This window comes from Takifugu rubripes, chromosome 2 (genome assembly GCF_901000725.2).
Source record: "Takifugu rubripes chromosome 2, fTakRub1.2, whole genome shotgun sequence".
NCBI lineage: Eukaryota > Metazoa > Chordata > Actinopteri > Tetraodontiformes > Tetraodontidae > Takifugu > Takifugu rubripes.
Window position 1 is genome coordinate 6368494 of NC_042286.1, and position 23830 is coordinate 6392323.

At 44.7% G+C, this 23830-nt stretch overlaps 1 protein-coding gene across 4 annotated transcripts in view; it reads right to left on the bottom strand.

Annotated features, from left to right (window-relative positions):
* dph6 (diphthamine biosynthesis 6) overlaps window positions 1–23152 on the bottom strand; it is a 43684-nt gene extending 20532 nt beyond the window's left edge. The window contains exons 1-10 of one of the 4 annotated variants that reach the window (XM_011618590.2): window positions 22996–23152; window positions 22584–22675; window positions 21792–21976; window positions 9894–9967; window positions 9282–9400; window positions 3882–3943; window positions 3551–3645; window positions 3351–3444; window positions 1459–1609; window positions 955–1080 (exon numbers count right to left, since the gene is read on the bottom strand). In XM_011618590.2, coding sequence (XP_011616892.2) covers window positions 955–1080; window positions 1459–1609; window positions 3351–3444; window positions 3551–3645; window positions 3882–3943; window positions 9282–9400; window positions 9894–9967; window positions 21792–21976; window positions 22584–22675; window positions 22996–23018 — 1021 coding nt within the window. In that variant the 5' untranslated portion in view covers window positions 23019–23152. Of the gene's footprint in view, window positions 1–954; window positions 1081–1458; window positions 1610–3350; window positions 3445–3550; window positions 3646–3881; window positions 3944–9281; window positions 9401–9893; window positions 9968–21791; window positions 21977–22572; window positions 22676–22995 lie in introns of those variants that run through there. The other 3 variants (XM_029827666.1, XM_029827676.1, XM_029827658.1) reach the window with 3 other exon arrangements.
* Window positions 23153–23830: the final 678 nt, after the last annotated feature.

Below are 23830 nucleotides of genomic sequence, written 5' to 3' on the forward strand. Positions count from 1 at the left end.
CATATCAGCGTGTGCTCTTATAGTTCCAGTTTCAATGTCACACGTATTTAAACTCCCCTAAAGCAGCGATTGTTCTGGTCCACGTCTACAAAGCGTGGCCGGAACAACGCACGTGGACACGGCGCTGCTTTAGAAGTGGAAGCCGTTCTGCAGCCCTGCAATCGTTTGAAAGGGCTTCAAGTTTGTTTTTCCCTTTGCCAGCCTTTCCTCAGACTGCTTCACCCTCGCACAAAAAAGGTTTTTCATTAAATATTAACTTGTTTAATATTGTCTCAGCACTCTCAAGGCTCTTCAGCTGAGCACCGCGATAAACATTAAATATGCTTTTCATCTTCAGCTCCTCTTTCTCCATCAAAAATGAGAAACAACATGCAGAGATACTGTAAAAGCGCACGCTTTTAAACTTCTGCAGGGCAGGAATGATAGCCCGAGCTACGCGGCGGTGCTGTCTGTGGGTGTGTCTGGATAGAAACTTGTTTAATTTGAAGGGCCTGTCCTCGTTTGGTGGCCGACTCACTGCATCGTTCTTGTAACAGACGGAGGTTTGACACGTGGGGGGTTTCTGCTGAGCTGACAAACACTTATGAATAAGGAACAACTCTTCCAGCTCTACCGCACCTCCTCATGTCTTTAGCAAACACAACAAGGAGGAATGAAAGACACCCATAGGAGAAAAGGGGCTTTTCTTTACTGAATATGGAAGATTTTGTAGGGGAGTACAATCAGATCTGCAGAATGCGAGCTGCTTCGATCAGCCTCTATCATCTCCTCTTGATCAAATCAAGATAGGCTTGGAAAAAAAGGAGCTGATTCAAGGTTAGTTTAATCTTCCCTCTCTCTCTCTCACCTCATTTCAGAGTGGCATAAAGAGAGTTTTCCAACAAACCACTGTGTTTTTATGAGCTTAGAAGATCTTCAAAAGCCCACTTGCTGTTCCTCAGTACTTTTTCTTACTTTGCAGCTGCATAAAGGCTGCAAACGCCTGGCCCTCAATCCCGGGTTCTTGACTATGAAAGCCGCCGATACCGGAAATCCACTGAAAGCCTCTGGAGCTTCTGGGCGAGAAGGCCGGGAGAAGACCTGAAGGAAGAATGTAAACATGTAGAGAACAAAGGTTAGCATGGGCCACTATGGATTTGGCTCCTTAAAGGCTCAACACAGGGCTTTATCAAACATTTAAAATAGCTTGCATTCTTTTTTATCATCAGAGCATTTGAGAGGTAATTAATGCACATGTGATTTATGTCATGGGAGGAATGACTGCAGAGACTGTCGCGCATGTGCTGCAATGACAGTTCTTGTCAAACAGTCACTCAAAAATATTAGCAGCACCGTGCAGGCTGCATGACACACACTCAAAGAGCACACACAGCTCACAGATATCATCTGACACCCACATAAATACACAGTCAAGCATGCATGTCTGCATGTGCATGTTTCACCATAAATGAATCTCACTGTGGCCCGGCTGACAACTAAGGTCACATTTTGATGTAAATTCTTGCTTGTTGTCTTCAGCTTGATCAGCATATTCCACCTCCTCAGTCATCTTGTCAATGGCGCTCTGGCAAGGACAACTACCATGGGGCAAAGCGCTCGCCACCACACCCTGCAATAAAGCACCACAGGGAATACATCAGGCCAAATGCCCACCGAAGAGAGCACAGCCTTTCTCAAAGACAGACAAAATGTTGTATAATTAGCCAGCATTTTCTGAGCACCCCACTTAGCGGGCTGTGTGTGTGCATGTGTCACTCTTTGATGACAAGGGCTCAGGCACACATATCTTCAAGGTGAATGAATACGAAACAACATGCTAACATATTCGCGGTTCGGGCGGACAGAAAGTGGTGTCTTCTGATACTGTAGATTCAATCACACGGGCTGTCAGTCAAAACTCACGCCTGGATGGCTGAGACGTGTTTGTGTTTTCAGCTGTTTTATGTTGTTTACTTAAACTTTGTCTCCTCAGTTTCTTCTTTAAAAAAAAAAAACTTCCTTAAATAACAAGTCTTTACCATTCTCCAAGGCGTACACATTACCTGCCAAATCCTGCTGGGGTGTCGCACATTTGAATACATATTTCATATTTCCTCAAGCCTCCCTTGCCATGCCCGACACTCACTCACCCCCCCTCATCTGCTGTCAACTGCATTAGGCCATATGATAATCAAATTAATTATACTTCAGCCCCTCTCTTCTAGCCAGCATGAAAAATAGCTTGACTAGCATTAACGGAGGGCAAATGATGGTGGTCCATCCCCACCCCCTGAGCTTGGTGCAGTCTCCTCTAGTGCTGGTGTCACCGCGGATCTGTCACCCTGACGAGAAGAGCTTCAGAAGGCTCAACCGGGGCAGGTTCTCCCCTGGTTGCCCACCCCCTCCTCCTCTCGCTGCCTGCCTCATAGGCCCTGGATCTCCCTGCTCTACTCTCAGCAACCTAGGGGGGGCTACAGGGGCTGTGGGAGCGTGTGCGTGTGTGTCTGTCTGCGTGATGGGGGAGGAAGCTGCAGTGTGTGGAGTGCACAAAAAAAATATAGCTGTAGGGAGTGAGACTGCAGGGTCACAGAGGTTGCGGGATGGGGGTATGTTTTCCATCCATAACGGTCCCAGCCCCCACCGAATGCAGAAAGAGACACACAAACACAGGGCTGCGAGGATGAAAACAACATCAAATATACACATTATTGTGTAATGAGTAAAGAGGCACACACGCTCAGCCCGGGGATACACTATATTGTGATCCAGGAGTGCGAACAGCACTTCCTGTCGGCAGAAATTCATCAGCCAGGAGGTGTCACTTTAAAAAGATCATTTGAACTGAAGTAATTAAAAGCAGATGTAAAATAAGGTTTCACAGTTTTGGGACGAATCTTACATTTGGCTGTTTGTGTGCGGTAACATGATTCGAAGCCAAATTCAGCTCTCTTTCTCATAAAACAAAGGCCAATTTCAAATGTCTCCTCACAACCCCCCCGTCTGTGTCCACTTAGCCGGCTCTACCTGAATGCAAAGTGTCTTAATGCGAACGGACATGTTTATGAAGCTGGGCCTCGTTTCAGGCTGCAGCGAATATTGCAGACGTCAAAGTAGGCCATGTGGGGCCAGAGGAGAGGGATGTAAAGATAGACTGAGAGAAATGAAGGATGGAGGCCCTCTGGATTTGTGCTGAAACTCTGTCCTGCAGTTCTTCTTTACAGGACCATCACTAATTAAAAGCTTTTGTCCGAGTGTGTATCTCCTTTAGCGTGATATTTAATCAAACGTTGCTGCAGCCACTTCCAGCTGGGATTCAGAGTTGAGCAGCGGTGAAATCAAAAGGACAGATTCCTTTACAAAAGTGGACTTACACCATCTTTGCTCTCGGTGTGCATCTCAGTGAAGCGCAGGTAGCCAACTGGAGCAAAGGCATCTGCCGAGTGGATCACCGTCTCTGCCGCATCACTGCCCGTGCACACACACACACACGCGCACACATAAGAAAAAAAAACGTTGACTTTACAGTAATTGTTGTGACACATCTTTGGAAGTTTACATTACATGAACTCACATAACTATCTTCTTTTTGAAGAGAGGGCAGTCAAGGGTGAAGGTTTCATATTCACCTCCCTCCCCACAAACGTGAACTCCGTACTTCTGGGAGAGCTAATCAGTGAAACAAAACACTGTATTAAATTACCTTTAAACAAATAAACCTTTGAAAGACAATTCTACTCACAAGATATAACACAAGACATCCATTACCAAAGACTCTGATCATTAGAGAATTGTGTTATCATTGACAAAACCATAGCGCGGCGCGCATCAGGTGTGTGTTGTGTGTGTCCATATATACCAGTTAAGGATTGAAAAGTGTGGCAGAACATCTACCAGTCTGAGACCTGTTTCAGATAGGGCTCCATTTCAGCTAGAGGTTTTCCCAAGTGCTTTCCTGGATCCAGGCCTGCCATCCACGTGGGGAATGTAGACACAAACACACACATGCAAACACAAACGCCATTTCACACAGACAAATGTATGATGGGATAGGAAAAAAGAGAGGAAAAGAAAGAGAGAGAGAGAGAGACTGATCAGCAACAGTGCTCCGTGATTGAAGATGACAGGCTGGGAGGGTTACAGGCAGCTGCGCATGTAAACCTGCACCCTGGATCTATTTGTTTGACTTTGCAAGTAGTGTACACAGATCTCTCCGGGTAAGGGCAACAGTTTTCAATTGCTGGCCACAGGACCCCCTCCCAACACCCCCTCCCCCCTCCCCCAGTGCCCGCTGCCTCCTCATCTAGTTCCCTTCGAGAATATAAACTCTGGAAAGAGAGCTTGTTTATTTGCCTTTTCCCTCCCCTCCTTCCCCTGAAATGGTGCATGGAAGTGACTCACAGGCATGGAAGAGAAAATAGGGAGCGGGGGGGGTTGGGGGGGGGGAGCTGTGTATACCCACTGGTGCCATGCTCCTAAAACACAATCTAACTGTCGCTCCTCTGATGAAAACAAACGCAACCACACAGCTACACTTAATAATCTTTGGCAAATACATTTGTAGACCCCAAAAATAGAAGAGTCAAATAAGAAGGTTGATTTCCCTTTTCCTGCACATCATAACCATCATTAAGCTACAGGTGATATATAAGGAGTGATACACAGCTGAGAAATGAAGGGATTAAAAAAAATGCTGATGGCCCCGAATCATTTCCAGAAAAATCCAATAAAGGTCTTCTTTTCTGATACTGTCACATGGTCGTGCTCGTCCACACACCCACGTGTTTAATTAAGGGAACAAAGTTAATCGCAATGTGAGAATCTCTCCCCTCTTGTGGCCTGACACCCTCAAAGGTTAATGAGTCATCCGCGGGCCCCGTGGGGAGCAATGGATGAAGACGAGAGGGATGGTAGAGGAGGAACCGCTGCGTCCCATCCGGGGTTCATCTTAATCGCAGCTGTGTCTCTTCTCCCAGGGCCCCGGCGGTCAGGCACGCTGGGGGAGAGATGGAAGGACCTCCGACAAGGGAGGAGAGAGGGTGGAGGGAGCGAATGAACAAGCCCTTATCCTCTGCCCAGGGGATCCGTGTTCTTAATTAGTGTGAGAATATCTAATCTCAGCATCCTCTCATCTTAACCCTGGCACAAAGGTAATAAGGAAAGGGGGAAAGCATTAAAATGCAATCCCATTTAATTCTCCTTTTAATTAGTCATGCCTTTTTAACAAATTTTAATAATTGGCTCCAAATTGCTGAGGGGACGCCATGTTTTATAATGTGTTCATTAACTTCCCTGCTCCTAAATAATAAATGATACATGATTTGATATTTACAAGGAGGGAAGAAGGTGATGGAAATCTAAGAGGACAGAAGCAAGTGATACATTGATAAAAAAAAGATGGCACCAGTGTGGAGGCATTCCTCGCAAGACCACTTAGCACTTGTATGAGTGTTTTCTTAATTGATGTTTCCGAAGATTGCTGAGACCATTTGGAAATGAGGTTGGATGGAACAAGGTCCCAAGAAGGAAGAGGGAAGTCTGAGCGAGCCATTAGAGACACGACTCATTTACATCATCTGCACATCTCTGTCGTCTCTGAACCTGTTCAACAACTTGACCTAAACCCAATTACCAAACCTCATTATGCCACATTAAACCAAAATACACCTGCTAGAAGCTGCCATTATTCTGCCACCAGAGACGGCAGGACCGCACTTTGGAAAGAGAGGAGCCTTCTAAAGAGAGATTGATAGAAGCTGCTCTCATTTAAAAGGCCTTTTTATGTTGTGTTATCCTGTAAAACTCCAATTAAATACTCTGAACTTTAAAGGAATGGAGACTTCTAATGAGAAAGAGAACAGAAAATAAAAGTTGTCAACTCTAAGTGTCTCTAAAGTGGTGCAAAACTTTATTAGACATGCAAATTAACAGTAAAAATGAGAAACAAAATGCCAAATATCTAATAACATTTTATTCACGATGCGCCATAAGCAGAGTCTCATCTACGTCTATGGTACTCAGCTTAATTCTACTTTATTTATAAAGCATTTGTTTTAGTCAAGACTATCTCTAAGATCAGAAAATTCCAGATTTTAACAGGAAGAAACCTTAAGCAGATCCAGGCTCACCCCCCACTGATGGACAGCTAAAGGGGGAGAAGAACTTCTACAAGTCAATTGCATAATTCCCAGGGTCCAATTTCACACTTATTCCTTGATTTGATTGGTCCTTTTTTTCCCCATACAGGTGTTAACTCATTCAGAGCAACATCCGGAAGTTACCTATTCAGTTGAAACAGCGTGTAGTTTGGAGGGGGAAAAAAAAGGAAAAAAAACGCTAATGCTAAATTAAAACGCAGAGATTCTAGATAGTCTGAGCTGAGCTGAGCCGTACGCGGTATCAAAGGCGTCTGCGGCTGTCTTAAGGTCTGCCACACGAGCGGACGGCGTGACTCTAATCCCTGCCTTCAGTGAGAAAAGACAGATAAAACTGGATTTACGACAATTTAGCTTTTAAATGGATGAACTAAGCATCTCCTCCCTGATAGGTGAGCTGCAACAGCCATCTAAACAATCCTCACCAAAAGAAAATGTGTCCTAATCTTTGTGGAGAGAAAATGCGGCGCGGCGGGAGCATATAAAAGAGGACAGTGTTTGCTCCATACAAAGGATGGTAAGATTTAAGTTCAGATTCCAAAACTCAGCATCCGGAAACATAATAGGCAGCAGGAATTGGGCCACACTCTCGGAAAACCTTCTCGGTCCAGCAATAATGACGAACCAGCGGCGCAGGGTATAATTAAATGCTATACACTGTTGAGCCCTAACCATATATTGGACCAAACCATCTGAATATGAACTCTCATTTAAGAATATCTTGTATTCAATTGACTGTTCTTAGATGGGTGGGCTGATCAGGGCGACGCAAATCTGTGATAACGTTAGCAGAGAGGTGACGGCGGTGTGAAGGGTAAAAGATCGCGCGGCGATAAAAGGGTCCCTTGATTTCACACATGCCAATTATCTCTGGAGCTGAGGACCAATTAGCCGCTGAACCTGTGCCCCCTTGCACACCTGCGCTAATCAATCAATTAACTAATTAGATGAATATTTCATGCTAGCTTTTCGGAATAGCCAATTACCGCAGAGAGCAGAGGATGTATGATATTATAAGGAGGCGGCTTTGCGGAGGGGGAGAACGTGCGTCTCCCCTCTGAGGGAAGCGCTTTTGTCGCTAATTAGAACATTTTGTGACATTCGCGGGCTCAGACTCTGATCGTTGAACTTCCTTCGCTACCTTCAATTTGGCATCTTCAAAGACCAAAATCCGCTTTCTCCTTTGTGGTTTCGGGCTTCCTTCGGCACGCAAATGAACGCTTGGAGAGAATTCGCTGAGAGGATCATCCTGCATTTGGACAGCTGTCTTTTCTCCACGGGGATTTGTCATCAAGGAATATATCCTTCTTTAAAAAAAGAAAGCTTTTCTTTTCTTTATCCATCCTCTACTAATTTCCACCTGTCTTTCTGAGTGACTAATGGAAGACTATTAATGGTGAATGGATTTCACACCATTAAGAGCCCACCCAAACCCGTCCTGAAGTAAGGCAAGCTATCATGAGCTGCTCAGGCTGTCCATTTAGACGCACTCAACCTCTGACCCGTGAGACTTCTTTTTCATTATCCCTGAGGTCTGCACAGGTAAACTCCCTAAGTCTCTTGTTTACACACACAAACCAACACCAAAGGCCACCAGGTTCGCCTCTCTGCCACCCAATCCCCTCCTAACAGCACTCCTCGCTGCTCAGACCTGCTCCCGCCAAAGCTGCAATTATGGGAGTGTGGCCTAAAACGCCGCCGGCGCGAGCACCGCATTCAATCCCCTCCTTTCTAATTACCACCGCCTGGAGACAGGTGAGGAGTCAGGACCGATAAGATCTTTTCTTTTTACCTGTGGCCCAAAACACACGTGCATGCACAGACACACACATGCAGGACTGGGACAGAAGCACTCAAAGAGGCACCCAGGGTGATTCTCCTTTTTAATTACAATCCTTCAAAAATGTCAGGAATTTGCTTGTAGACAATAAAATGAAAACTTGGCGGTTGGAGCCAGGTTACACAGGTGACAGAGGGCTTTACGGTGCTGCTTTTGAAGACAGCTCATGGTAAACACATTGATTAATTTCACTCCCAGGCTCCGATCTTATCTTGTTACACGTGTAACAGAGAGATGTGGATTTGACTGAAAGAATTATCGGCTCGCATTAAAAAAAACTGGGCCTCTGACATCATCGCTAATCTGATGAGCATCTGACAATTTACAATATTTATTGCCAAAACGTACTTTATCTTCGCGTCGTTAAAATGATAAATGAGCCCGGCCAATAAAGAACTGCAGATAAATGGATTCAGGAGAGCAGTTCACAGGGGCTTGTTTGAGCAGCGCTGACAGATATGCAAAATATCTGGACTCAGGGTCATCAGTCAGCCACGGACCCCCTTTTTAAGTGATTGCGACCCAAGGTGACAACAAGCACTTTAACAGTGCGTAAACAACTTCTCAGTGATGATCTATCACTGCAACAGTGAAAAGAAGCAGTTGCAGCGGTAATTATCATTCATCGGGGGATCCGTCAGAAAAAGGATCAGGCTGCACTGTCAGGGAGATCCAGGGAGGAACCGTAACATCGTGCATCTGAGGGAAGAAAAAGAAAACTTTTTCTTCTTTTTACTTTCGCCTGTTGTGCGGTAATCTGATCTTCCTGGCCCCGGGCTCCAAAACAGGCAGGTAGAGCGGAGGTGACACGGCATTAACCCCCTTCCCTCAGCGCCGAAGCAGTTGAAACACGTAAATGAGCGATTTTCATCTTCGCTTCACGGACCGAGGGTTCCGAGTTATGCACAGGCAGAAGAGAGCGGCGACATGTGCCACTTATTGACAGGCTGCATAAATGTGCAGGGCAATCACCCGTCATTATTCCTGAACTGCCAAGCCTGCACACTTTACACCTCCTACTTCTGCGTGTCTTATCTTTTCATATTGTTCCCAGCATCAATGCGTTTGCCACTGGCACAAGCCTCAACACCGCCGCTAAGCTGCAGATTGATGATTAGGGCATTAGTCTGCTCCTCTCTCTCCCCCCCTCTCTCTGATTATACCTTCCTTTCTCCTCCTATCGCTCACTTATCCAAATTCTTTCCCTTCGACATGGCACCTGCACAGACGCTAACAAAAGAACAAACGGGCGTCGGAATGACTCTTTTGATGATGTCAAAGTTAAAAAAGAAAAGAAAAGAAGTGCTCACCAAAGGCAGCAACTTTGATGAGGACAGCATGTAGGTTAGAGGATATCATCTCAGCGAGCAGAGACTCCTGATCTCGGCGCCACAGGTAGGCAAGGGGCCGCAAGCCCAGCCGTAAACATCTGGGGATGAGCATAAAGTGTCAAATGGAAAGATAATATTATATTGAGGAAACCGAAGTGTGCTTCACTTGAAGATAAGACACTGCATAACATACATACTTGCATACATGCAGTGATGAACTAAGGAATGTACAATCTATAGGACAGGAGAAGCCTGCGTGCGTTAGGTGAAGATGACTGATGGCACGGGTTATGAATAAGAACAGAGCTTTTGTGAGGCAGTGAGGGTTCCGATGTTGAGAACAAAAATGAGAACAAAGAGAGAGGAGGGAAGGAAGGAGCAAACAAAGACGCAGAGAGTGGTGCAGCTCTAACCAAAAGGCATGACTACTGTCAGGCTCTGAGTAAAATCAAATCAAAGGGAATCTGCATAAAATGCCATAAACAAAACACACTACACGGAAACACAAAAACAGAAGACGCACGTTTGCTTGTACTAGGCCGCAGAGTACATGCCATTTAAGCTGAGAGTGTGTTTATGTGTCTGACTTACACGTTTTCGACACGGACCCTTTGGTAATCAGACAAGATGGCCCCCACAGACACCGCCTCGACACCCTCCTTCTCCTGAGGAAATAGAAAATATGGAGGAAACACGACCACATCAAGGATTTGCTCCTTTCCCAGAATGTACAAAACGCACCGTAAGAAAAAGTACAATGGCACACATGAGACTAAAACAGATAAAGAGTTCAAAATCCTCGCGGCGCTCTCCTCATTGGAACACAGTTGTGTGGGGATGTTTACATTCTGGACCCTCGAGGCCTTTATGATGTGGCCCATATCCCTGGAGGTCTGCGTACGAGTGCGAGAGTGAGGACACAACTGCAGGCGGTTTCCTGGTCTTGATCGGCAACCGAGTGCGAGAGGGAGGGGGGTGGGGGGGTCATTTCTGGCCACAGCTTCCATCCTCAACACGCCCGGCTGGGAGACGGAACCGCGGTGACAAGCTGAAGTATCAGTGGAGCGCCGTATCTGTGAGTGGCGTGTATCTTTAATATGACTGAGGGCTAATCTAATTGCTTTTCATATCGCATTCATATTTCTGAAATTGTCAGGCGACTCTGCGCTCCAGAGACGCCGACACAGCCTTGAGATGAGTACGGTCTCCTCTTATGGAAGAAACAGGGTGACATGCACAAACAAACACGGCCATGTGCACGCATGTGCACACACACACATGCAACCCTTCCCTTCGCTTCCTGCCGCTCCCCTGCAGACACACACCTGCAGATTCATTAGAACATTACACGGGCTGTAATTAGAACAAGAGGCAAGGGTAGAGGGATGTGCCAGTCTCCAGTAAATTACCTTGTAGCCATTATCAATTTCCCTGGCTACTGGTCCTTAAGATAACCCACCCCAACCCGCCTCCCCCACCCCCGCATGGTCCCTTCCTGCAATTTTTCTCTGCCTGATAAACATGCTGATTAAAGCGAACAGCGTGTAAACCTTTGATACTTTCCTAAATGAAATCCATGCCCTGCCTGGGGCCTGAAGCTGCTCCACATTGGGCCTCTCTCACACACACACACACACACACACAAACACACAATGTAGGCGTGCGAGGTAATCAGATAAAGAATGTGCTGTGTGTCTGCGTGTGTTGTCTATGCTGAGGAAGAGGATGTGAGGTGTAAAGCTGAAGATAAACACAGAAAGACACAAACATCCAGCTAGAATTGACCTCTCCGACATGAACTTTACCACGGGATGTAAACTGGAGATTCAGCGCTCAGGTTTTAATATCTCTCCAATGCACCCGACGTTGGAATATACATTAGAGGCAATTCCGCCACCCAGTGACAGTAATTAAGCAAGACTGATAACATTTCAGCGTAGCAGAGAGCGAAGGAGGCTGCAGGCGGTGTCATGTAATTCCAGGTAAGCCTCAGGGCCGACACTGTTCTAATGCAATGATAACCTTTTCTCTAAATACAACTGTCACTTCCTAAAGAGGCGTAATAGGAGGTAAGGAGCGGGATGAGGAGAGACAGAGAGAGAGGGAAAAAAATGTTGGAACAGTGGAGTACATCAACACCAATCTGGGTTAGCGTTACATTTTCCCGGGAATGGACTCGGGCTGACAGAGTTACAGAGCATCAGAGGAGCAGCAAACGAGATGCCTTTCTGTCTCTCGACATTACCTCCCCTGAATTTTTTCCCGCGGACACTGGAGCCTGTGAGGTTTGAGTCGGCAGCCAGCAATTAAATCGCCTCTCTTTTCACATGCTCTCGTTACATGACATCATGCAGGTAAAGTCGCCACTAATGACAACACAAGACCAATTTCCCCCCTCCGCGTTTTCTTGTTTCGAATGCGCCGCGCGGCCTCTAGTGAGCCGACCTTTTGGCAAACAGTGATGAATAATGATTATTTTTGGAAGCGGCCATGTTTTTGTCGCTATTAATGCTAACTCCAGGAGACAGCGAGGAAGGCTAGCGCGGCTCTGAATGTAATTTAGAACATTTCTGACACACTTTCTCATTTGCTGTGGGAACATGATGAATTACTGACAAAAAATTGTATATGTATGTGCAAATCCAGACTGATGGATTCCAGCAGAACTCCCTTCATGTGTATTTCATGATGTTATAAAAATAGAAACTGTATGTAAAATGTATCATAACAGTTTATAGTTGGAATATCTGTAATGACACGGTGCTTATTAAATAAATAATGATAAAAATCTTTATGAGAACCATCTGGCTAAATGATGTTTGGACTACATTAAAAGTGGAATATGGGTTATAAAGGAGCATGAAAATAAAAAAGGAGAGGTCATCTATGCTGTGACACGGGGAGGCATTACTTTGGTCATTAGTGTTGGCACAAAACAGGAATAAAGAGCTCCCTTCCTTGACTCTGTATTGCCTTTTTTATGTTTAATGACCCAAGCTCATTAAAAGAAGCTTCACCTGATCCAGGACTTGAGGCTTTGCATTAACTCGTGCCCCAAGTGGGAACGTGGCACGTGCAACAGTGCAGCCCCCTAGCTGCCCATATATAGACAGGCTAAACAAAGGCCTAGCCTAGCTTACCCTGTCCTTTCCAGCAGGCAGAAAGGCAATTAATGAGGATCTATGGCCCAGAGCAATAGAAGCCCTCTGTCCCCCCAGCCATGTCCATCAGGGTACTTAGCCCCACGCAGTCATTAACTTCTGTTACTAATTGTCAAATTCATTAAACTAATCCATCGCCAGCATCCGGATGTCTCTGGTGGAAAAGATGTAGAGCGCTGAGTTATTAAGATGTCAGCTGTGGGGGAGATTAAGGCCAGCAGACATGTTTCACAAAGAAACGATACGGCTATTAAACTCCGTATCAAGGTAGCCTGTGATATACTTTGTAATTATATGTACGCTGCCAGTCAGTTTGGACACACCTTCTCATTAAATTTGACTACTTTCTACATTGTAACATTATAGATATGAAAATATGAACACAAGACAAGGAATAATATTATAATGCCACATAACTCTGAAGATGTTTTAGATTTTAGATTTCTCAAAGTTTGATGACAGCTTTGCCAACCCTTCACCCTCCCTCCATGACGTTAATGTGGAAGTCATCTAAAATGGTTTTCATTTTACTGGGGTGCCTTGTAAAGGTTAATTTGCAGAAGTCAGCTCGGTACGCCTTATTTGACAACTGTTAGTAACCATATTGAGGCAAGAACCAACTGGCTAAGCAAAGAGAAACGAGAGTCCATCGTTATTTTAAGAAACTAGTCCGAAAAATTACACTTTAAATGTTGCCCCCGACACATTGAAGCGCTACAACAAAACTAGGTCACATGAGGGCCGCCCCCTGAAAGGAGGACCAAGAGTCCGCTCTGTTTTTCCATATCACCAGGATCAGAAATTGCGAGTGGCCAGCATCTTAGATGGGCCCAGATAAATGCAACATGATCTAGGAGCAGACATGTCTACATCGTTGAGATGGTTTGGGTAGAGAGGAACAAAGAGTGAAAGGACCAACAAGTGCTCAGCATCTCTGGGAACCTTCGAGACTGTTTCAGGAAACAACCTTATGAAGCTGATCGAGAGAAAGCCAAGAGGGGTTTTTGACGACTACTTAGTTCCATATGTGTTCAGTCGTGGTTTTGCTGCCTTTGGCAAGGATCTGCAATGTAAATGGACAGGAAAATAAAGAAAAACCATTAAATGAAATGTGTCCAAACTTTTGACTGACAGTGGACATTCATCTTAAGTGGCAAGGAGTGCTGCAAATGTATTATACAGTCACAACAGGGCCTTTACTCACAATACGTATCAAAGACACAATTGTGACAATCATAGACTAAAGAATTCAGCATGAGAATGTGGCTCTTCCATCCGCCAAACACTCGGGCTGGCCATTCAACACTGAAAGCCATTAACAGCAACCAAGGCAATTAGAAAGCCATAAAATATTAAAAATTCTATATTCATATGGAATTCATCAGAACCCTCATTAGCTCTTTCTCAATGGCTGTCACAATGAGGTCTTAATTATACACCCTTAACAATACAAAGCTCCATTCTGCAAAATGGTGGGTTTCTGACATGTCTGTCCCAGCCTCTTCTGAAAAGCTAAAGCTAGCGGTGGCAGATTTGAGGAAAAAAAACTCATTTCCATAACAGCCTTTTCTTTTTTGTTTAAACTCTGTGACCAAAGTTGGGGTTACGCACTTTTTTTAATTCTACCACCTCCTCTTTGTGGTGTGTTTATGTGTGATAGATGGAGAAAGCAACCAGGGCAGAGTGCAAAAATTAATTAAAGTGGTTTCAATAACAGCTTGCTCAAGGGTACAGGGGTACGACCACGAGCTTTGCGCTGCCACACCCACAACGTCGTATCAACGGCACCTCTCACCCCATTGCTTCTTATCCCTTCCCCCCTCTCTTCAACACTGATTCTTCTCACTGTGGCCCCTCTTCATCTCTATTCCTGGATCCATCATGTAAGTGACTCGATGCAACACGGTTTTAATGTTCTCTCCATTAGATCAGCGCTGGGCCTCTTGCAGCGTAATGGGATTGTTCTCCCCTCGTCCCCTACATGGTAGGAACACAAAAAGGGGGGCCTTGGACGATGTTGTAGAAAGCTGGAGTAGATGTAGTGCAGGGGATGGGGGCCAGCGAGGGTCAAGTGATTCTGTTTAATGTAATGTGGACAGAGTCCTGGGGCGTGTTGCGCTGTCCTGACAACTCAGACATGCCAAACTGACAGGAAGCGGGATGTGAGCTTAGTGGGAGGAGACACTGGCTCTTTGTCTTAAATCAGTTTTCTCATTACCATTCAGCGCAGACATCCTCCAAGGTGACTTCATCAAAGAGAGCCTGGTTATGGCAGAAGTTTGCAGAGGCTACAGGATACAGTTTCTGGCACATTTATGCCGCGCCCACTGCGCACGGTGGGGCAGAGCACATTCAACTGCTGCAACAGTGGACGTGCAGGTTTAGCACCATGTCTGCAAAACCACCCAAAACCTCGTTTAAAATGCTTCCAAGCCATATCCTTAACTCAATAGGTGGCTCTGTCTGGAGGAACTGTTGAGAGACAAACTCTTCCTTTGTGCTGGTGGATGGCTCACAGTGATAACTCAACCGTGCTGAGCGTCAGAATATCAACCACCAACTCTTGGTCCAGCGATGCAGGTCAGGGGAGAAGAATGGGGAGGGAAGTGTGGAAGAGGAAGACGGTTTCGCCTCTGCTGGGACAAGGACGGTACGAGCAGTCAACAAAGGAAGTGACACAGGACATTGTGCCATCGGTGTGATGAGTGAGAGGTGCTTATCATCCCGCAGCAATGTGACAAGTGACGGGTCAGGCTGTGCACATTCCTGCCAAGAAATGGATTAAAAGTAGGAAAAGGTCAACCTGTTATAATCCAATGCTACATTAGAGCAGCTCTATCGGCTAGAGTTAGGTTTAGGGTTCAGGTGTACAGTTAAAACACACGCACATGCACGCACACTAGCCTCGCATAGTGATTCATCTACAAAGACAGAGCTGTTTTCAGTGATTGAGCCCGAGCATAAATATGCCACGCCGCACAGCTGGAAAATGTAGAAACTCATCGGGGTTAAAACGTAGTGAGATTAACATTTCACAAGTTTCCTTTCGGATATATATGGTTACATAAACATAGGCACGGCCAGTCCTCAGGCAGGGAGGGAGATCGCCCTCGCCAAGGCAAGCACAAAGCCCTGGTTTCAGCGGGTCGAGGACAAGGAGGCTTTCCATATCTTCAAGGATGGAAAACTAAATGTGGAGAAACAGCAGGGAGACATAAGGTCATTTATCGCTCTCCATGAATACATGCAATTCAGCCAACCAAAGCTCTTCCCAAATCTGAAATGTTGATAGCTTTTTCAACATTAAAATATATGGTCATCTTTATTTTTGGTCACGGGCAATCAACTTTTTAAATGAGCTCCCAAAACACCCCCCCGATAATTCTTCAAACCACTATTCCAAGAGAATATCAAGGGGACACACAAATCTCACAGCTCCGTCTCTCCATCTTACACACACACAGCAAAATGTAAATGTGTTTTTTCTTCGGAGGTCAGGTTCCAGGCTCTTGGCATCCTGGCCCCCATCCTCTAGATATCATGCACCACCACTTCACCGATCTCTGACCGACTTCCAACCCGTCTCTCCCCAGAGAGAGACCAGGGGAAAATATAGCAATGACGCTGACTTAACCTACTCTCCAGACCCCAGACGGTGTTTTTTCTATGACTGGTTATGACTTTAGCTGCAGGAGGTGATGGGCCTGCCACAAATATTTCTACAAGGGAACAGCTCACAAAGCAAAACAAAGCATAAAAACTCTCTTCATTTTGGAGTAGATGAATGGTGAGGAGTTAAAAGACTTGGCTAAGCTGTCTCAGCCAGCGCTGGAACTGACGCGCAGCTCCCATTTATGAGTTTAATGGTTTTTATTTCACATCAGACCTTCTCTGCAAAGCCCTTTGCGTGTGTGACGGACTTGTTCTTTGCAACTGCACACGGTTACAATGGTTACAAATAAAATAGAGGAATTAGCTTATTTGCTGACTATTGCTTAATTTAATTGTATAATTGACATTAAAGATGTAACTGTGCTGATAAAAACAAAGCAGCTATAGCAGCAAAACATCTGAAATGTTTCCGAAAAAAAGCAAGAAAGCATGCAAGTAAGACTGAGAAGCCTTATTCAGACAGCTAGGCTTTCGAAAGGATCCATTTTTCACTTACTTTTTAATATGGACGATCAAACAAATGCGAAATTATAGTCACAGGTTTTCTGTTATGGTGTATTTAGAACACAGAGAGCGTATTATTCCATATAGCACATGCAAATAACCAGTTGCATTTACAATTAGATATTTATCCTGCATCAAAATAAAACATCAGAAGAAAAAAAACAACCATAAATACACGCATTCTTCACTGGAACAATATTTAACCAAGCATTGGTAGAGGCTCATGCCCTTGGCGAGGCAAGATAAGGCTATCAGCTTCCATCATCGCTAAACAAGATTGAGTAAAGTACATTAGGCAGAAAAATACAAACAAATTACAAAGGCTTGGGGCAAGGCTCTTTATCTAATGTTTGTGGGGACTGTTAGCGTCAGTTGGAGGGAAATGGGCCTGCATCTAATAGATCCTGTCCCACCACTTCCACATGGCCTGCTGAACAATGCACAGTGCCATTATCAGAGTGTTAATGCTATCCTCCCTAGTGCAAAACAAGCCCACAATCTCCACTCCACCACCATCGTGTTGCCGACAAAATACATACAAGCATTCGCAGACCAAAGGAAAAGATAACAATGGGCATCGCACAGCATTCACTGGGCAGAGACAGGTGTTTCAATGCTGCCGTGTGATGATACTTGTACTCGGTACAAGTAAGTTATTTTCCACCACTTATGAGCTAATTCCTAATTATCCAATTTTGAGGTTTCTCTGTACAACAAACCGGCTCCAACAAGCTCAAATTAGCTTTGTTATTGATCTGATCTCACTAAACCCTTGCTGTGACCCCAGAGGTCATGATTTATGTATTAGGCAGCTTTTTAAAGAAATCCATTTTCCTGTTGAGCCCCCGATGACCATCTAATGCTGCACGCACCAGTAATCAGAGAAGGGCGGTGTGTTTGATTCCGACCACCTCTCCCCTCCCTTCGCAGCTCACAACCGTCCTCACAGAGTCTCACAACACCTTGGCTCTCTAATCAATACCAGCTACTGGTTCAACAGGAGATCCCTCCGCCTCCCTGCTTGCCACCATCTGCCCTCCTCCTCCTCCTCCTCATCTTCCTCCCCTCCCATCTTTTCGCTCTTCTCCCTGCTTTCCTCACAGCAGGATACACCTCCGTCAGGGCGCTCGTGCTAGGCTTCTGAAGGCTCCGGATGAAAGCGCGACAACAACACAACCGAGACCAAGGTGGACAAGAAGGGAAGGTGGAAGGATGAAGAATGAAAAAAGTACATTCAGACACGTGGGGGTACTGTGGTCTCAGAGGGGCCCCCATAGTTGTCAATAATAGACAAGCGGTAAAGACGGAGGATGAGGGAGGAGTGTGTGTCTGATAAAGGTCAAAAGAAAGTGAATTTGGGGAATGAGTTTCAGCAGAAGGGTTACTTCAATGAAAAAAAATGTGCTTTTAGATAACAAATTTACAATAAAGGTCTCAGGCAAACCATCCATCATCCATTAACCTTTGCAGCAGGAGGTCCCAGAGCCCAAGTCCTGGTTCACTGGGTTGGCTGGCTAAGAGATTTCAGGAACCGTATTGCTTAAAAAAAAAATACAACGTAAAATTAAAATACTCGGAAGCGGTTTAGGTCTCTGAAAAGTCAAATGCATTACAGGACAGGAAATTAGATTTGAATGTAACATTTCCATCATTCCCACGGTTGGGCCTGCGTATGACAGAGATGTCACACAGTGGCTAATTAGAGCTGATGGGAAGAACTGCACAGAAGCACAGATATCGTCTATTGTTCCTCATCACTCTAATGAGCCTGAGAGCCTAAATGTCTTTGTCTTCATTCATCAGTTCAAAGGTAGAAGAGATGCAGCAACAGAGCCACCACCTTCTCAAATATCAGCCATGGCTCCATGAAGCTACCCAACCTCACTGGCAGAGAGGTCGTTAGTTTAAAAAAAAATGTCCGTGTGGTCGGAAGGTTTCCATCCTTAAATTCTAATGCGCCAAACAAAAAAAGTTGCAGATCAGATTGGCATGCTGATTTCGCCTTACAGTTCAAAGAAGTAAAGCGGGGCGAAAACGAAAACGAGAGGCAGAGGTGAGTGTGGAGAACAGAGATAGGCGTGTTATCTTGTAATAGAGGCCTGATTTGACCTGACCTTGAACGCACAAATGTGCACGGGCGCGCGCACACAAGCAGGGTCACGGGGCATAAAGAGCCACTGTGTCAGGTCACAGAGCACAGAGAGAAGGATAAAGGACTTGAGGGATGTGATATGACTAATATGAGGGGTTTTGCGGGCCTTTGGGGGAACTGCCATTACAGCCGCGGGTGACTGACACTGCTGATCTGTATCACACATCAGAGTAGATCACAGCACAGGAGAGCAGACAAACCGCACACATGAAGTCCAGACACATGAGTGAAGACCCAGCTTCCACAGAATCTACCCAAACGAGAACATTTACGCAAAGTAGCCCGAGGATTGCCAACAACAACTCAAACAAAGACGTTTGATTCATGTACGCGCATTCTAGCCGGCAGAGGACCAAAGCATGTCATCAGCCGTATGGAAACGCACATTTATGGCGTCAGATGTCCATAAGTATAAAATCCCCCTTCCTGCTGTTGACAAAACTGTTATTCCTCTGCCTCGGAGAGCGGGTTCAAAGATCAGCAACGAGCAGGATCGAATGGAGAACGCAGCGGCTTGCAAATCTATCAGGTTTCAGACTTCAAAGAATCGCAGCCAGTGATGAGAGCAAAGGAGCCAATGATAGGCTCGCATTGTCATCCTGCCACTATCACCACTGCCAGAGGAAGGAAGGCTCATTTTTTTCTTTCTTATAATTGGGTCTTCCCCCTCAGCCCCCCCGACCCCCCCGCACCCTATCAACAATGCTTCTGAAGAATATGATCTCTTTCTTTGAGGCTTTTGAATGGCTCCAAACGTTTTTCTAGAGGCCAAATACTGGAGAGCCTCTCCAGTCTGTCAGCTTCTAAGAGTGATCCGTAGATGGCACTGTTGGCTCACGCTACAGAGCTGGAGCCGGCTCTGCACGAGAGAGGAGCGACGAAAATACATCAACTTCCAAAGTGAGAAGGAAATTCTTTCATCTTAGCTCGTGTGTCATTCGCCAAAAATAATCTTGTAAGTTCTAATTAATTCAAACTGCTAGGAAGAATCTTTCAAAATATCACACTTTACAAACAGAACAGGTTTTTAAAAAATGCAAAACCTGTTCTTTTTCAGTAAGAGTGGTTTAACGGCTCATTATCAAATGCTTTCTTTTTTTTGGGGGGGGGGGGGGGTTATTGCTTGCTCTTTCATTTCCTTAACCACTCAACAACACCACACACTTTATTACATAGTAAAATCCTACTAAACCAAGCGTAAAAGTTAGCTATATAACTGAAACCACAATTCATGGCTGTCAAATGCTCAGACTTAACCGCGTGTTTCAAAAGTTCAGGAGTCTACGACCATTCACCATGTGCTGATGTGTAAAATGGGAATGCTACAGAAAGAAAAAAGCAACGACAGAGCTTTGACTCTAATGGTTGACATATTTCATTAAGAGAGAGAGGAAGCCTGTTGTTTATGGTGCAGGTCTGTTGATGACGACGAGAGGGGGAAACCAGTCTCAGAGTTTCAGATCTGCTGGCCACGAAGGCCCCACGGGAGACTGACTGATGAGGTCGGACCAGAGAAGCCCTCAAAAAAGAAAAACTTGCAGCCCTTTGCAATTAGGAACATGACCAGGGGCAGAGTTGTACATTTCATCACTTGCCAAAGAGATACTCACTATTTCACTGTTAACACTGATTAGAAATTTGGCTTTGTGAGGACATTCAGGAGATACTCATGAGCATGAGCTTTGGCATGCAAACCCTGCTCCTTCCACAGAAGACGACAAAGAAAGTCAGACAGAGGGTGCATAATGCCCTGAGGCGGGCTGACTGGCTCTTGCCACACAGCCGGTGTGCGGACATGCAGGGGCCCTGGAGCAGCCCTCAGCTCTGGATGAACATGTCTCCACACAGACCTACAGGAAAATCCGAGACGAGTCGAAGCACACTCACTCTCTCTCCCTCTTTCCATTTACACCACGTCCAGCCAACTCAACAACAAACTCCTATCCTCCATCCCATAAGAGGCTCTTAAATTTTGATGCTGCAAGCTAAAATGAGAGTTTGTGTGCAAGGGGGGAGCAGAGGGGTAAAAAAAAAAAAAAGCATTACAGAGAATCAATCCCACACTGTTTGTACTGACAGCAGGGCGGGACACTGCTGCCATTGATGTGTGTCCAGGTAGTTTCCTCATGGCTGCAGGCGGTCAGGTAAGCAGCCGGTGGCAGCGGTGTGTTAAACGCGCGTGCAGTTGTCTCGGACCTGTCAGTCAGCCACCCTGCACCACATCAGACCACCAAGGTCTCATACATAATTTGGCATCAAATGAATATTTTCTCAACATCCTGGCTAAAGTGGTGTTTGATTAAATATTAATTTGGTGATTAATTTTTGCATCTGATATTCTGTCACGTGTGTAAGGAGAAAAAAAATGCCTGTGAAGCCAGTTGTTGAAGGGCACCTCACTTTAACTTCACACATCAAACATTCATAAACTGGTAGAATGGACACACAATTTCCCAGAGTGAGATAAAAGAGAAAACACACGCCGCTTTGAAAGTGAAATCGAGACACACTCAATTTGACAGACTAAAAGCACTAACATAGCTTTTTAATTTCCTGAGCAGCTTGGCTGCGCTTTGCAATCATCTTTGAGGACCTCTCGCTGGGCCAGATGAAGGCAGACAAGCAGAATCTCTCGAACCGGTTCTGATGGGAAACAAAGTAACTCAGAATCTGCGTAGAATGAGCTGCAAAATTCTCAAGGGTCTGACATATGTCATGAACCCTTGCTGGGATAAAAAGTTTAGCAGCGCTGAGTAAAAAGCACTCAAGCATATGTCAGTGGCGGCACAGAGTCAAAATGATGACTGCTTGAGCGTAAACACACAATGAAGCACTGCAACAGGGAGTTTACATAGTTACGGTGTATTGTAATTCTATCCAGAATAAGATTGAATCTCTTTTTTACCATGGTGTAATGTCTGTGCAACAATAACATTCAGTAAAACAATGGCAAGCAGATATTATTCTTATGCGACTATGTAAACCTTACAGCACACATACCTTGACAAGGTGCAGGAGGTCATACAGGTCTTCCACCTCATCGCCATCTGTTTTAGTGTAATTCTTGCTGGTGTCTAGGCTGGAGCCCTGGATAATACGTCTGTATAAGGGCAGATCCATAGCTTCAGCATACAGATCTATGGCCTGGTGGCCCACTGTTTGGTACATGTAGCTGTCCAACTCATCTGTAACATGAAGGACGAGATGAAAAAACTAGATATAATAGAAACAATCGGCAGGTCTGGAAAACCTTGATTTCAAAAGCACAAAGAAAACCATGCTTAATGTAAAAATAAATGAATAATAATATTAAAATAGCAGTAATTTTATACTTTTAATTTTACCATGTCTATATTGATTTATATACAAAATTGGAACAACATATTAATGTTTAAATGTTTTAATTTCCAGCTGTAATGAAGGACAGAGCAATAGAAATGTGTAATCAAAATAATTATAGAATATATTTCCAATATATTTTGTGGATGGGTTTTATTTTGCACCAAATTTTTGTCAAACTGAAATAATTGCAAACTGATTTTTTGAAGTTTAGGCAAACTGCTGAGCTTCAATGCTAAACTCAAAAAGCCAAACATGAGCAGGAGTTTAATCCCACTGTACATGGTGGCATTTTATTGGGGAATTTTTCAGTTATGTTAAAGGCATGTAAAGTAAATTGCCACAGAGAAAAAGTTCTTAATTCATTGTTCAGCAGAAGTGCAGGTGGCTGGCCCACATTGGGGCTAGTGTCAGTCGTAGATCATAAAAACCCCAGCAGTACCTTTTCCTCACCTGTGTTTGCAGGACGGAGATTAGCCAGTGCTACAATCTGGTGACCAGCAGCCACACACTGCATCATGTTGTAGCAGCTGTCTTTGCCGCCACTAAAAGACAACGGGAGAAACAGGCAAGGTAAATAAACATGACTTGTTCATTCAAAAAGCAGACTTATGCATTATCAGGGAGATGTAGTGGTGTCATCCTAATAGGCAGAGGTAGAGAGTTGTACATGAAATAATCTTTAATAATACTGTTGAGGTATTGAGGTAAAACAGGAAAAATGACAGACAAATACCTTATCCAGTGGATTATTTTAGTATTCCTACAGCACAGCAACATAGATTTTTGTAGCTACCAAGAAAAACATTCGAGTTTGTGCCAATGTGTGAACTGTGACACGGATACTACAGATCAGCGCGATTACCTTATCAACGCGACTACTTTCATCTTCTTAATGTTCCTCTAGAGTCAAATGGGAACCGGTTCAGTACTCTATAATGGTCCACAACTAGACACTGTGCTTAGCAACCGGTTGCATGTACGCATGTAAGAGCACTACACTTCCGGGTTGTCAAAGGACCACGGTAAATAGCAAGTCGTCCAAAAATATGCCTGATAGAAAATCAGAGCCGATATGCTCTCCCCCTCTGGGATTTAAATGCCATTTATATTAGATGTTTGCATTGTAATTTTGGTTTTAAGCAATAAAATATTTTAAAAGTGTGACATGATTTCAATTTTCAATAAAATATACTGAAAATATTATTCAAAGTACTGGTGATGCACTCTGCATTGTTGAAAAAACTACCCGTGGAAGGGTATGGTGTGCAAATAACTGCAATAATGATGCTGGCACACACCTATTGCCTTGTGTGTCTCAGGAGAGAACCCAAAGTCCATGCGGTGGTATTCACAGAGTTTGACTTTTTCCTCTGAGGGAGCCCCAGTTTGCTCAGAGGAAAGTCTTTGATGCTCTTTACTCTCTGTTGCTGTGCCAGAACATAGTAATTGCACGGCTTTTTTGTGTGTGTGTTTCCCTCACCTTCCACCCCTAAGCAGGCTAAAGGCAATGGATTTTGTTTGACTGTACAAAATGGGGTGAGACATGTTTTCATCCCAGTGCTTTTTTTTGGTTGATGTTTTTTGTCATGTTCATCCTGAACATAAAATGTACCACACTACAAACACCATTTGCATCGTGGAATACTCTGGGTATACAAACTGAGAACAAGAACTGCTTTTGAATGGGTAATATACTA